The sequence below is a fragment of the Rhineura floridana genome, chromosome 1 (assembly GCF_030035675.1).
Source record: "Rhineura floridana isolate rRhiFlo1 chromosome 1, rRhiFlo1.hap2, whole genome shotgun sequence".
In the NCBI taxonomy this organism is placed as follows: Eukaryota; Metazoa; Chordata; class Lepidosauria; order Squamata; family Rhineuridae; genus Rhineura; species Rhineura floridana.
The window spans coordinates 39326160-39338585 of NC_084480.1; the positions used below are offsets into that span (position 1 = coordinate 39326160).

The 12426-nt window shown below is 40.9% G+C and overlaps 2 protein-coding genes across 5 annotated transcripts in view; one reads left to right on the forward strand and one right to left on the reverse strand.

The window, feature by feature from the left end:
• ERCC8 (ERCC excision repair 8, CSA ubiquitin ligase complex subunit) overlaps positions 1–534 on the reverse strand; it is an 88756-nt gene extending 88222 nt beyond the window's left edge. Inside the window, exon 1 of one of the 3 annotated variants that reach the window (XM_061618763.1) lies at positions 318–534. In XM_061618763.1, coding sequence (XP_061474747.1) covers positions 318–394 — 77 coding nt within the window. In that variant the 5' untranslated portion in view covers positions 395–534. The remainder of the gene's footprint in view (positions 1–317) is intronic. The other 2 variants (XM_061618743.1, XM_061618733.1) reach the window with 2 other exon arrangements.
• Positions 535–564: 30 nt separating this feature from the next.
• Positions 565–12426, forward strand: part of NDUFAF2 (NADH:ubiquinone oxidoreductase complex assembly factor 2) — an 88339-nt gene continuing 76477 nt past the window's right edge. Inside the window, exon 1 of one of the 2 annotated variants that reach the window (XM_061618826.1) lies at positions 565–1131. In XM_061618826.1, coding sequence (XP_061474810.1) covers positions 1069–1131 — 63 coding nt within the window. In that variant the 5' untranslated portion in view covers positions 565–1068. The remainder of the gene's footprint in view (positions 1132–12426) is intronic. The other variant, XM_061618836.1, reaches the window with a different exon arrangement.

Sequence of the window (12426 nt, forward strand, 5' to 3'; positions counted from 1 at the left end):
ACTTCCTAGCCTGTTATTAAATCCCATATGTTCAGCTGCCCAAAACATTTCACACTGCACAATTTTTGACACCACGCAAAATGTGCCTAGCTGCAAACCACGTGCAATAATTCAGGATACTACCTCACACATCTAATGAAATGGACCATAGTACATGAAAGCTTTTGCCATTGTAGGTTTCTTAGCCTTTTAAGGTACCAGGAGACTCTTAGCTGTTTTTAGTGCAATAACTGCACTGTCAGAAAGGGCTGACAGACGAGGCCAGAGCAGGGCTGCTATCGGAAGACAGCCCTAGACTAGACTGAAACCTGCTTTACCTCCTGGTAGCCTCAGCACGACGAAGCTTTAGCGGGTCGTCCAAACCTGCTTGGCGAGCAGAAATATAACCCAACATGGTGAAAAGGAATCAATCGTCTCCAAAGAACCTCCATCTTGGGGAGGGCAATCCAGCGCCTATTGGCTTCGAGTTCGGTTCTGTCAGCCAATGCGAAAGCTTGTTATTTAGACGTTGTTTCCCCCCCCCCGCATCCTGTCAGGAAGGGACGGAAAAGGAAGAAGATGAAAACGACAGTGCATGCGTGGGCAGGGGCAAGAGAGGGTAGAGAAAAAATGCTTTGTGTCGGCTGCCTTTAACACTTCCGGTTAATCATTGAACAGGTCTTTCACTCTATCTCCCAAGGGAACCGACTCAGAGTTTCGCCGTAGCGATGCCAGCGACGTCATTCTACGCCGCGTAGAGAATGATGGCTTATATCGGATTTCCATTTTTACCGGAAGTTTAGACGGGAAGCCTCGCTCTTACTTTTCTTATCTCTATAGAGCACCACAGATGACCTCCAGTGGGAGGCCGCGGCTCGCGCTGCTCGGATGGTGGGAAGCGGGCGTGACATTCAAAAGGTCCTTCGACAGGAGGGGGCGGAGCCTCTTCAGGCTCGCGACTGTCACGTGTTTGGATCCTGTCAGCTAGAGCAAGAGCGAACGTGCACTTCCATTCTTCTCTGGACATGAGTGGCGTCTGGCGGCTTTTGCGCTCGCTGAAGCTCCGGTTTTCCGGACCAGCGGAAGAATATGTGGGTGCTGACCCCAAGGGGAACAAATATTATCGGATTCCGAAGCACGAAACCTGGGCAGGTGAGGAGAGGGGGGGAAAGGCGGTCTCCCACGAGAAACTCGGTTGTGTTTACGAGCCACGCTCTCTTCTCAGAAACGCCCCGAAGGTGGTTGCGTATCAAAAATTCCATGGATTAGGCTGGAATAGAGGCTGTTCTTTCCAGGTTACAGCCAGTAACGCGGATTAAAAAACTGCACTGCGCCCATAACAGCGCATTGTACAGTGGACGCCACCCCTTAACCCAAGTGGGGGCGAACCTGTGGGCCTCTAGATGTTGCTGGGCTCCCAAATCTCAGCACAGTCCTGCCAATTGGCCATATGCTCAATGGAGCTGATGGGAGTTGGAGGCCATCATCATCTGGAGGGCCACAGGATCGCCATGCCTGCTTTAGTCCTTCTTTTATCTACTTTATCGTTGGCAAAATTTGATGGGTGTTTCCTCAAAAGTAAGTTCAACTGAGCTTTCTCCCAGTAATGGTGCATAGGATTGCAGTATTAAGAGAGAACTATTAAAGGAGAAGGTTGCAATCCAATGTATGCATCAAGGCCCTCTGCACGCTTTGAGGGGGTTGTAGGCTGATCAGGTTACATTGGCGGTGCTGGGGGCAGCTGGATCGGGCTACCCTTTAAATTTACTGCAGTGTCCCAAAGTACTGCTAGGTTAGGGGCACTGTGGGGAATTGAAGTGCTAGTTGGATCCAGCTGCCTGGTGCTGTATAGAATGCCCGGTCAGGAAAGTAAATGTAGAGGATGCCAGCTGCTGATCTAAACTTTGGCATGCTTACTAGCAGACCCATAGCCAGCCTAAAGGTTTTTTTTGGGGGGGGCAAAAAAGTAGGGGGGACATTTTTCTGTAAAAAAATTAATTATTTTTTTGTTTAAAAATATAGGTGGGCATCCCCCCTAGCCTCTCCCTGAATGCGGGTGTGCTTGTTAGTGGGTAATAGTGCAATCCTAACCATGTTTACTGAGAAGTAAATTCTATTGATTTACAGGGGGCTTACTTACAGGTAAGTGGGGTTAGAATTGCAGCTAGTTGTTCCAGGTAAATGTGCAAAGGATTGTAGCCTTGGCACACTTACCTGGAATAAAGGCTCATTGAATGCAATTTTCTTCTGAATAAAAATGGCCAAGGATTGGGATGTATGCCTCATTAATTTCAGTGGAACTTACTTTTAAGTAAATATGGATTATATTGGGCTGTACATGATATTGACCTACTTAAGCACATTCACATTTTATCTCCTTCACCACTTAGGCATGATCCAAAGTCACTCTGGGGCCCATCTATGTTGGCTATACTGTAGTGCAGCATTCCCAAGCTTTTGATACTTGGCCCACTCCGTGTGTGTATGTTAGATTTCAAATAAGAGGTATGTTGCAGTCTTACATACCTTAAGTCTCTCTTTTCAAAATCTGTATACCACTCCTCAATGTGTCCAGTGTTTGTTTTGACCTTCCAGCAATTGGTCATTTACCTTTTTTGAAAACAAAGTTACAGCTCAGTTCCCCTCTATTTGACACTGGTTTGGCTTGATGTTGAATACTGCATCCAGTTCTGGACACCGCAATTTTGAGAAGAATGCAGACAAACTGAAATAGGTTCAAAGGAGGGCAACAAGGATGATCAGGAGACTGGAAACAAAGCCATAGGAGGAGAGACTGAAAGAATTGGGCATGTTTAGTTTTGAGAAGAGACTGAAGAAGTACTTGAAAGGTTGTCACACAGAGAAGGGCCAGGATCTCAATCAGCCCAGAGTGCAGGACAGAATAATGGGTTCAAGTTACAGGAAGCCAGATTTTGACTGAACATCAGGAAAAACTACCTAACTGTTAGAGCAGTATGACAATGGAACTAATTATCTAGGTAGGTAGTGGGCTCTCTAACACTGGGGGCATTCAAGAGGCAGCTGGACAGATACCCATCAGTTATGCTTTAATTTGGATTCCTTCATTGAGTAGGGGGTTGGACTTGATGGCCTTATAGGCCTAGTCCTACTCCACTATTCTATGATTCTCATCAAGCTCTTATCACATTTCCCGGGAACCTCACATATACAAAAAAACAAAATAAAATATATGAGAGCAAAACAATAAAAACTAAAAAAAAAGGTAAAAGTGGCAACAACGCAAAATTAAGACAAAAAGAGTTGTTTATATATATAATTATACATATTTTCTTGAACAGTTTTTTCCCTAAAGGGCAAGCTTCCTTGCTGTCCTATCATTAGAAGCTAAAATGATGAAACTGAGGTTATCATACTTTGGACACATAATGAGAAGACATGATTCATTAGAAAAGATAATAATGCTTGGAAAAACAGAAGGAAGTAGAAAAAGAGGAAGGCCAAACAAGAGATGGATTGATTCCATCAAGGAAGCCACAGACCTGAACTTACAAGATCTGAGCAGGGTGGTTCATGACAGATACTCTTGGAGGTCACTGATTCATAGGGTCGCCATAAGTCATAGTCGACTTGGAGGCACATAACAACAACAACAACAATATTGCTGTCCAAGTTTGCTTCTTCTTTGCAGATCAAAGGATTCAAGGATGGAATTGTGTATTCTGGGCAGTAGTGATACTTCTGGGATTTTTCATGCCTTTCATCTGTAGGATAAGTTGTATCAGGTAATTCTAGTGCATTATCCCTCCCTCTGGGTGATTTTACTGGCCCTATTTGGGTAGCAGGAGAAGGGAACAATGTAAGAGATGTGCATTTTTCTAAACCTGTTTATGCATTCTGCATACATTATAAATGCTATAAACTAGGACAAATTTTGTGATATAAACTTTGACGAGAAGAGGCCAGTGACCTATAGCTGTGGGGGCCAAAACAAAATGACATGGAAGACTAATGACTGGATTGCTGCATTTTTAAAAAAAAATCAGTCTAAATGAGTGTGTGTGTTTGATTAATATCTACTGTTAATGTAGGGCTGAAACGTCTCAGTTGCTTTATTGTTTATGTGGAAAATTTCTGTTTCATAAGTTCTTTGGGAGTATTGAATAGATGCCAATTGCAACTAAATATTAGGCAAGCTTGTCAGCTTCAAAGGTTTTAGCTTTGTTTGCTAAATACAGGTTTGTTGTTGTTATGTGCCTTCAAGTCGATTATGACTTATGGCGACCCTATGAATCAGTGACCTCCAAGAGCATCTGTCATGAACCACCCTGTTCAGAGCTTGTAAGTTCAGGTCTGTGGCTTCCTTTATGGAATCAATCCATCTCTTGTTTGGCCTTCCTCTTTTTCTACTCCCTTCTGTTTTTCCCAGCATTATTGTCTTTCCTAGTGAATCATGTCTTCTCATTATGTGTCCAAAGTATGATAACCTCAGTTTCATCATTTTAGCTTCTAGTGACAGTTCTGGTTTAATTTGTTCTAACACCCAATTATTTGTCTTTTTCGCAGTCCATGGTATGTGCAAAGCTCTCCTCCACCACCACATTTCAAATGAGTTGATTTTTCTCTTATCCGCCTTTTTCACTGTCCAACTTTCACATCCATACATAGAGATTGGGAATACCATGGTCTGAATGATCCTGACTTTGGTGTTCAGTGATACATCATTGCATTTAAGGACCTTTTCTAGTTCTCTCACAGCTACCCTCCCCAGTCCTAGCCTTCTTCTGATTTCTTGACTATTGTCTTTATTTTGGTTAATGACTGTGCCGAGGTATTGATAATCCTTGACAAGTTCAATGTCCTCATTGTCAACTGTAAAGTTACATATATCTTCTGTTGTTACTTTAGTCTTTTTGACGTTCAGCTGTAGTCCTGCTTTTGTGCTTTCCTCTTTAACTTTCATCAGCATTCATTTCAAATCATTACTGGTTTCTGCTAAGAGTATGGTATCGTCTGCATATCTTAATTTTTTTTTTAATACAGGTAAGATATGGTAAATTTGATCACTAAGGCATCAGAAAGTTGTCTAATGCAAACTGAAAATTGTCTGATGCAAATTACCCTAATTTGCAGAGGATTTCCCCCCCCCAGAAAACTCACATGACTGGATATGGATCAGAGTAGTGAAGGGTTTTCTCTTAATCAATTTTTTCTTATGTAAATTCTCAACACCCAAGCTGCTATTGGATGTCTGCATCCTTCCATTTCTGCCTCCACCACCAGTGCAGCTAATAGCAATTTCAGACAGGGGTGGGGGAACAATTTGGATTGAGGAAAATGGCATGGAGGGAAAAGCTGAACAGTCCAACCCTTATATAGCTTCCCTGATAAAAACCAGAAACTTCCATGGCTGGTTTAAAGTTTTTAAAAAATGAAAAAGGAAAGATATGATCATGGGTGTTCCGCATCATGTTTATGGCCCTGAGATCGATGGCCTTAAAAGCCTCTTCCTACTGTTCTGTGATTCTATGACAGTATTGCTTTTCAAAAAACCATCCACAAACCACAATGTACCAGCTCTCCATGTGCTTGTGTTGTGAAAGTATCTCTTTTTTTTTTAATTTTAAAACTCAAACAAATTAGGTCCAGTCAAATATACCAGCTTTTCAGAAGAATGCCTCTTTTTACTGGGCTAGTTGCCATTGATCTTACAGAAAGGTACTCGGAATTGTCAGTCTTTAATTTTTAGTGTATGTGATGGAAAATGTAACAGCAAAGTTGTAGGCATGTAAAGTGTTGCATTGTGCATGATGCTGAGTAATGACTAAGGTAACAGTCAGTGATAGAGGGTAGGGCAAACTTGAGAGAGGCTGGTACTAGGATGATACATGCACACTATTACTGTACTTCAAATACAACTTCTTACTTTATATCAGGCTGTTTTTTTGGAAACTTTTCTGTTTTAATGGCCAGTCTTGCAAGGAGGATGTGTAGTGTTTTCTGCTGTCTCATTGTTTAATTCTGGAATTAGAAGTCTTGCTCTGAAAATTTAACTATCTAACTGCCTTGGCTACTTTCCATCTTTTTTTTTCTGGATTGTGGAGAGTGCACTTGTGATGAGTAGCTTGTTTCATTTCTACTTAAACTGTGGATGCCTTCAGTAATCATAAAATCATTTTCAAATATTTTAGATGAATGTGGTAGAATACTCATAGGACTTTCATGGAGTAGCGCTAGAATGATCCACATCTCTTCAGTCAGTATACCAGTTCAGAATGCCCAGCTCTACCACCCCGAGATCTACAGCATTATGAGGTTATGGAGGATGCTGTGCCAGCACAGTAGGGTAACCACTGATAGGAGGGTTGAGTGGCATGGTCAATGTATTAGCTTTCTGTCCACTTGCCAGGAAAAACATGTAGTGGGCTGTTCAGTGGGCCAATTTAAAACAGTAGGAAAAAAGACTGATTTTAATGCAGCAATCCAGATCTCTGATCCATCATTCTGGAGGGAGTCTGGATGAAGTTGAGGTGTCCCTCTACCTAGCCCTGCAAGGATCCACTGGTGCTGAGCATACCAGTGTGTCTGCCCAAACTGGTAGACTGCAGAAACTCCTGAATTGGGATATTTCATTGAAATGATGGAGCTGGCCCTGCTGCTGTTATGTGACATCAACAGGCTCAATCCGGGCATCTTTGCTGCACTTGCCTGGGAGCTGGCATAGCAAATGACATTTTTTCCTCCTACCCTGGCTGGCTGAAACAGCAGATGTGGGTGTGCTAGTAGCTGCACTGCTCCATAAAGGCCCACTGTTGCCAGCCTGGGGTTTGGATTACCCCATTATTATTATTGTTGTTGTTGTTATTATTATTATTAGATTTATATCCCACCCTTCCTCCCAGCAGGAGCCCAGGGAGGCAATTTATTCAAATCAATTTTCCATTGATACTACTTAATATATTTCCTAAACTAAACCCTATTAATTTGCAACTTCAGAGAGTATTATTTACACTGTCTTTTCATTCTTAAAACCAGACTTTGCAGCAGTTTGTTACACTGCATACATTTTGCATGCTTTCCCTTTTTTAATATATAGTGGGTATGTCTTTAAAATACTCACATATAGGAGGGATGGGAGACCTGGGCCTTCCACATGTTTCTGGACTACACTTCCCATCATCCCTGATGATTGATCATGCTGCCTGGGGCTTGGGGAGTTGAAGTCCATCAACATCTAGAATGCCAAAGGTTCCTCATCACTGCCATGTAGGGTCTTTCTTTTGACTGCCAGCTGTGACAGTTTGTGAGGTTAAATGTGAAAACATGGGAACATGTGTGCTAGACAGTTTTATCATCTTCCTTCTTTTAATGTTGCTCCTTTCTGTTTTACTCTGCCTTGGTTTAGCTCCACCTTCACATAAACTAAATAGCAAACAAAAATGACATGCCTATGACTAATAGTTTGAAGCAAATTCAGTTTATTTTCATGACGTGAAAATGGAATGCCTTTTCTAGTCGTAGTTGAGACATGATCACATTGGTTCGTTATTTACATAGAAAGGCCTCCCTTATGTGGTGGAAGGCATTGATTCAATTTACAGGTTAACTGTAAGGCTAACATTCAATTATTTAATATTAACTCAATTATTTTAGAGAAATTAGTATTTACATTTTTTTAAAAACTCAAAATCTGGTGTAAATTATTTTTTTAATTATCCATTCTTATCCACCTTGCCCCTAGTGTAGTCAGCTGCTTTCTACTGTTGATTTTTTCTAGTCGCCAGTAAATCATAGCCCTCTGATCAGAAAGTAGCTTACTGGAAGGCGAAGTTTGAGCTAAAGCTCCAATCAGTAACTTCTGGATTGGTGGAGAGGCACTCTTAGCACAGAGTCTGCTGCTTCCCATTCCTTTCTTAGATTTTGTCACAAATCTGGAGGCTCTGGAAATAAATTCTTAATATTATCACTAAAATACTTTATGCAAACCATTATATTTTGATCTCACTCTATCAGAAGGATTTCTTATACAGAGTGTAATTCTACGTAAATTACTATGGCAGACTTGAGGATCAATTCACATACTAGATTTTATAATTTGAATTTTCACTTGAATATATTACGCACACGCGGGCACGCAGAATGGTGTTTTCTGCAGAGATCCTCCAATTATGGAACTCAGGTGATATCAGGCAAGCCCTATCTCTAGTTTCTTTTAAATGGGCCTTAGACTCATTTTTTCTTTGCTCTTGGGGATTAATTAGAAAGATAGATGTCAGATTGTATTTTCCAGTGGGTTATTTGGTCTTCCACTGGTTTTACATTTTGAGATGAAATATAGATAATTTCAATGAATTAAATGTGTCATAGTTGTATGTTTTATTGTAAACTACTTTGAGAAGCAATCTTGCCTGAAAAGCAGAATAGAAGTTTTGTTTTTTTAAGTACACCTTATTTTTTTTAGTACTCCTTTCGGGTAGCTGCACTTGGTTGCAGCTTCCTATTGGCTTTTCACTCCATTGCAAACCTGAAGGTCTCTGTTTAATGTGTGAAATGGCCCTACATTTGGATTGTCCCTCATGCCAGTGTTAGCTTTTCCCAGATATGTCTGTCCTGTTGCATATTCTCAGATTTTTTAGCAAGTTAAACTTGTTAAAAGATTAGTTTGACAATGATTAAATAGTACAATTCCATCATGCTTGTCCCGAGAGAAACATCCAGGCAAAGTCATTTACTCTGAGATGACTTCTGAGTTGCCACTCTTGAAACTGGATGAACTGGAAAGTGGCTTTGGACACTTAAGCAACCATGATTGACGACTCATTTTTAGTATCTCAGTCAAGTATTTCACTAGAAAGGGTAGATTTATCTGTGTAATGCGTTTATTTCCTTTTATTGTATAACGTACTGTCAGAGCTTCAGCATGGCTTTGCTACATGATGAATTGGTCTTGCTATGCCAGCCTATATTGATTTTCAAGCCATTCATATTTCAGTAATTACAAAACAAGTTCCTTGCACAGTTTATGCATTTTATTACAACATGCATTCAGTGTGAAATAACTCTTCCTATTTGGCATTATGAATACAAAAATGGTTGGTAATAGTAATAATGAGAAATTATGCTGCAGTATAAAACATGGTAGACATTTAATATCTAGCATATATCCTCTAATGCATATTGTAAATGTGCTTTCAAAACTTGTTCAAAAAGTTTTCAGATAAACAGCACAATATTACACACAAAAATGCATACTAGCGATGGCAGCTTTAAAAGAGAAGACAAAAAAAATCTCTGCAGGTTTACAACAAATCTCAGTGCAGTCATTCTTTGAACATAGAATCCATGCAAGCATACACATGGTTACTGTCACTGGGTTAAACAAGATCAAGCAGGATTTTCTAAATAAGTTATTAGTGGGCACCATTCTGCATGTTATTCATCTGAAATGTCAACTTGCAAATAATATAAATGTTCCCAACCTTTAAACATCATCGTTTGTTTTTCCAGCTGCCTCTGATATTTTCCATAATCTACATCTAGATTGTTTTTTGGTGGCCACAAACAAGGCATCTAAGAGTTTTCTGTGCTTCTAGACTTAAGTTGGAGTACCAAACAGTGTAACTGCAATCAAGATCAATATGACAGCCTGTGATCTTTCTTACTACATTTGTTAATCCAATAATATTGGAAGATTATTCTTACCACCATAGATGAAAACATGCCCCAGGATATGCTCAACCCTTCAAACATTTGGGCCCTGAAATTGTATGCAGTTGATAGAATCTTAGGCCCAGTTCAGACATATTGCCAAGCCATGGTTTAGCATTACAAGGATGCTTGTGCCTCAAGTTCACACACTTCTCTCTCGCCTTCCTCCTTGTCTTACATGTAAGGAAGGAAGTTTAAAGCTTAATTTATGGTTTTGAACAAATGTCAGTTTCTCAATTTTTCCAAACTTGGAAAACTGGTTTGTTGTTAGTTCAGTCAAAGCAGAATCAAACTGTGGCTCAATATTAATATCATGGTTTTTTGAGCAAATTGCTGCTTGAGCAGTTTCCTATACAGTAGGGACCCGCTTTACAGCGTTCCGCTAATACAGCGGTTGTGAATTGTAGAAAGGCCCCGCTTTACAGCACTTGTTCCGCTTTTACGGTGTTTTTTTTCCGCCGGGTGCCATTTTGGTCAATGTAAGTCAATGGGATCCGCTTTACAGTGGTTTTCGCTTTACAGCGGGGCTCCGGAACGTAACCTGCTGTATGAGCGGGAACCTGCTGTATGAGCGGGAACCTGCTGTATGAGCGGGAACCTGCTGTATGAGCGGGGCCCTACTGTATTCAAATTTAATGGGAAACTGCTGTTTATTCAGAACTGTGAATAGGATCTTTAAGCTTCTCCTTATGCAGGAAGACAGAAAGAAGGTGATGGGTGCATGCAAGGCTCACTCTTGCTTCTTGTAATGCTAAACTGATCCATATTGGTGTGAATATATCATTAGCTCAAGACCTTGAATGTAACCCCACCTCATATGCCAAATGTCATGAAGTATTAAAAGCCAAGCTATTAGCCTATTCTTCTTGCATCTGCTTTGTCTAATCATTTTCTGACACTGAGACTAAGGAAAGGAGTATCTCATTCCCAAGCAGTAAAAACAGACAAAACTTTGAACAAAATACTTCTTCAGGATATAATATACCAAGGACTTAAAGATCTGTAACTAATGAGTTGTATCTTAAAAGAATGTGTTCTTTGGTCTTAAAACACCAACTTTGGAAATATAGGGAGGAAGAGAAATATTTGGAACCTGCTGTTCAGTTTGTTTTTACAAAATCATCTGAAAAACACCAATCTGTAGAACGCAGCTGTACTTAAAAAAAATCAAAACAAAGGACTTGGCTATTCTAGGCAGCTGATTCAGGTGGATGTTCCATTGGAGATCAACTTGAGGTTTTATGCTGTTCTATTTATGTCAAGTAAGCAATGTGTTTGATTTGTATGTGTAAGTGAGGATGGTTTTTTAGATTCCACACAACACTATCCATCGAACAGGTAATGTTTTATATCTTGTCCAATTTGAACCAACTGACTATTGTTCTAAGTTGTTTTTCTTTGAGCAGTTGTACCATTATAACAAAACAATACAACTCAGAACTGCTAATCCTCCTATGATAAGTAGTGTTTGTTTAATCTGGAGCTTGCCAAGTTTTGAACAAGAACCGGTCACTTCAGAATGTTAGGTTCCAATAAAATGCAATCCAACACATTAGTACCTAACACGACTATCCTCACTGTCCAAGAGAAGCTTCATGTGGTCCACTTCATAACATTTTTAATTATCACCTTTTTCAAGGTGACACAATTAACAGTGCAATCCAACTGGCATTTACGCCCGGCTGAGGAGATACAAGATGTGGTGTATCCCCAGAGGATGGAGGAGGGAGGGTGTTAGTGCAGCAGAAGTACCCACCTGGGCACAGCTGCGGCACAGCTGCAGCATAGCTGGGGAAATCCGCCACCACCTGGGCACAGGCTGCTGTGCTGAGACTGGAGCACGTGGAGCTGGCAGAAGGGCGTTCCGGGGGAGTGTCGGGTGAAACCAAGGGGAGAGGGACTTATGCCACATCCTCAGCATGTTTGGCTTGGTCCTGTAGGTCCCAGTCCTGGCAGACGATACATCAGGAAAAAGAAGGGCAGAAGGAAACACTTATTTCTTCTCCTTCTGTTGAGCTGTGCCAGTGCAGCCAGCATGCTCCCCTCCCAGGGGCTCCTGAGTGAAGGTGGGATGTGGCAGAAACTTCTGCTGCATTCCTTTCTGTCAGCTCCACTTCTGCCAGCCTCCTCCAAGTAGGATTGCTCTGTAAGTCTTTTATATAGCTGAGGGAGTTAAGTAAGATAATATGAACCCTTAGCTTAGATGATTCCATGGCTTATCAGGTCAGCTAAATGAAGTATAGTTCGTAGCTCTATTTGAAGGGAAAGAGGCAAAGTAGTATTAATCATTTTGCAGGTTTTGCACGTTACCTAAAGACATATGGGGTTGCTTGGAATTTAGAGTTCTTTTATGACTGGAGGAACAAGAATTTGTAACACAGATAATCAAGTTAACTGCAAACATGCTCATTTCATGTTCTACTGGGCCATTGCACATCCCCCTGAAAAGTGTGTAGAGAGAGGGCCTTTTCGATCGTGGCCCCCACCCTCTGGAACTTGCTTTCTTTTGACCTTCATCACGCCTCCTCCCTGATGGCTTTTCGCCAAGCTTTAAAGACCTGGCTGTTCAGGCAGGCCTATGGGACTTCTGGGGTGGGTTAGGTTTTTATATTGTATTATTGAAGGATGGCTAGATGAATTGCTGTTAATATTGTAATTTGTTGTATGTATATGTTTTTATATTGCATTTATATTGTGTACGTCGCCCAGAGTGTCCGTCTTGGCGGACAGATGGGCCACTAATTAAATAAAATTTTATTA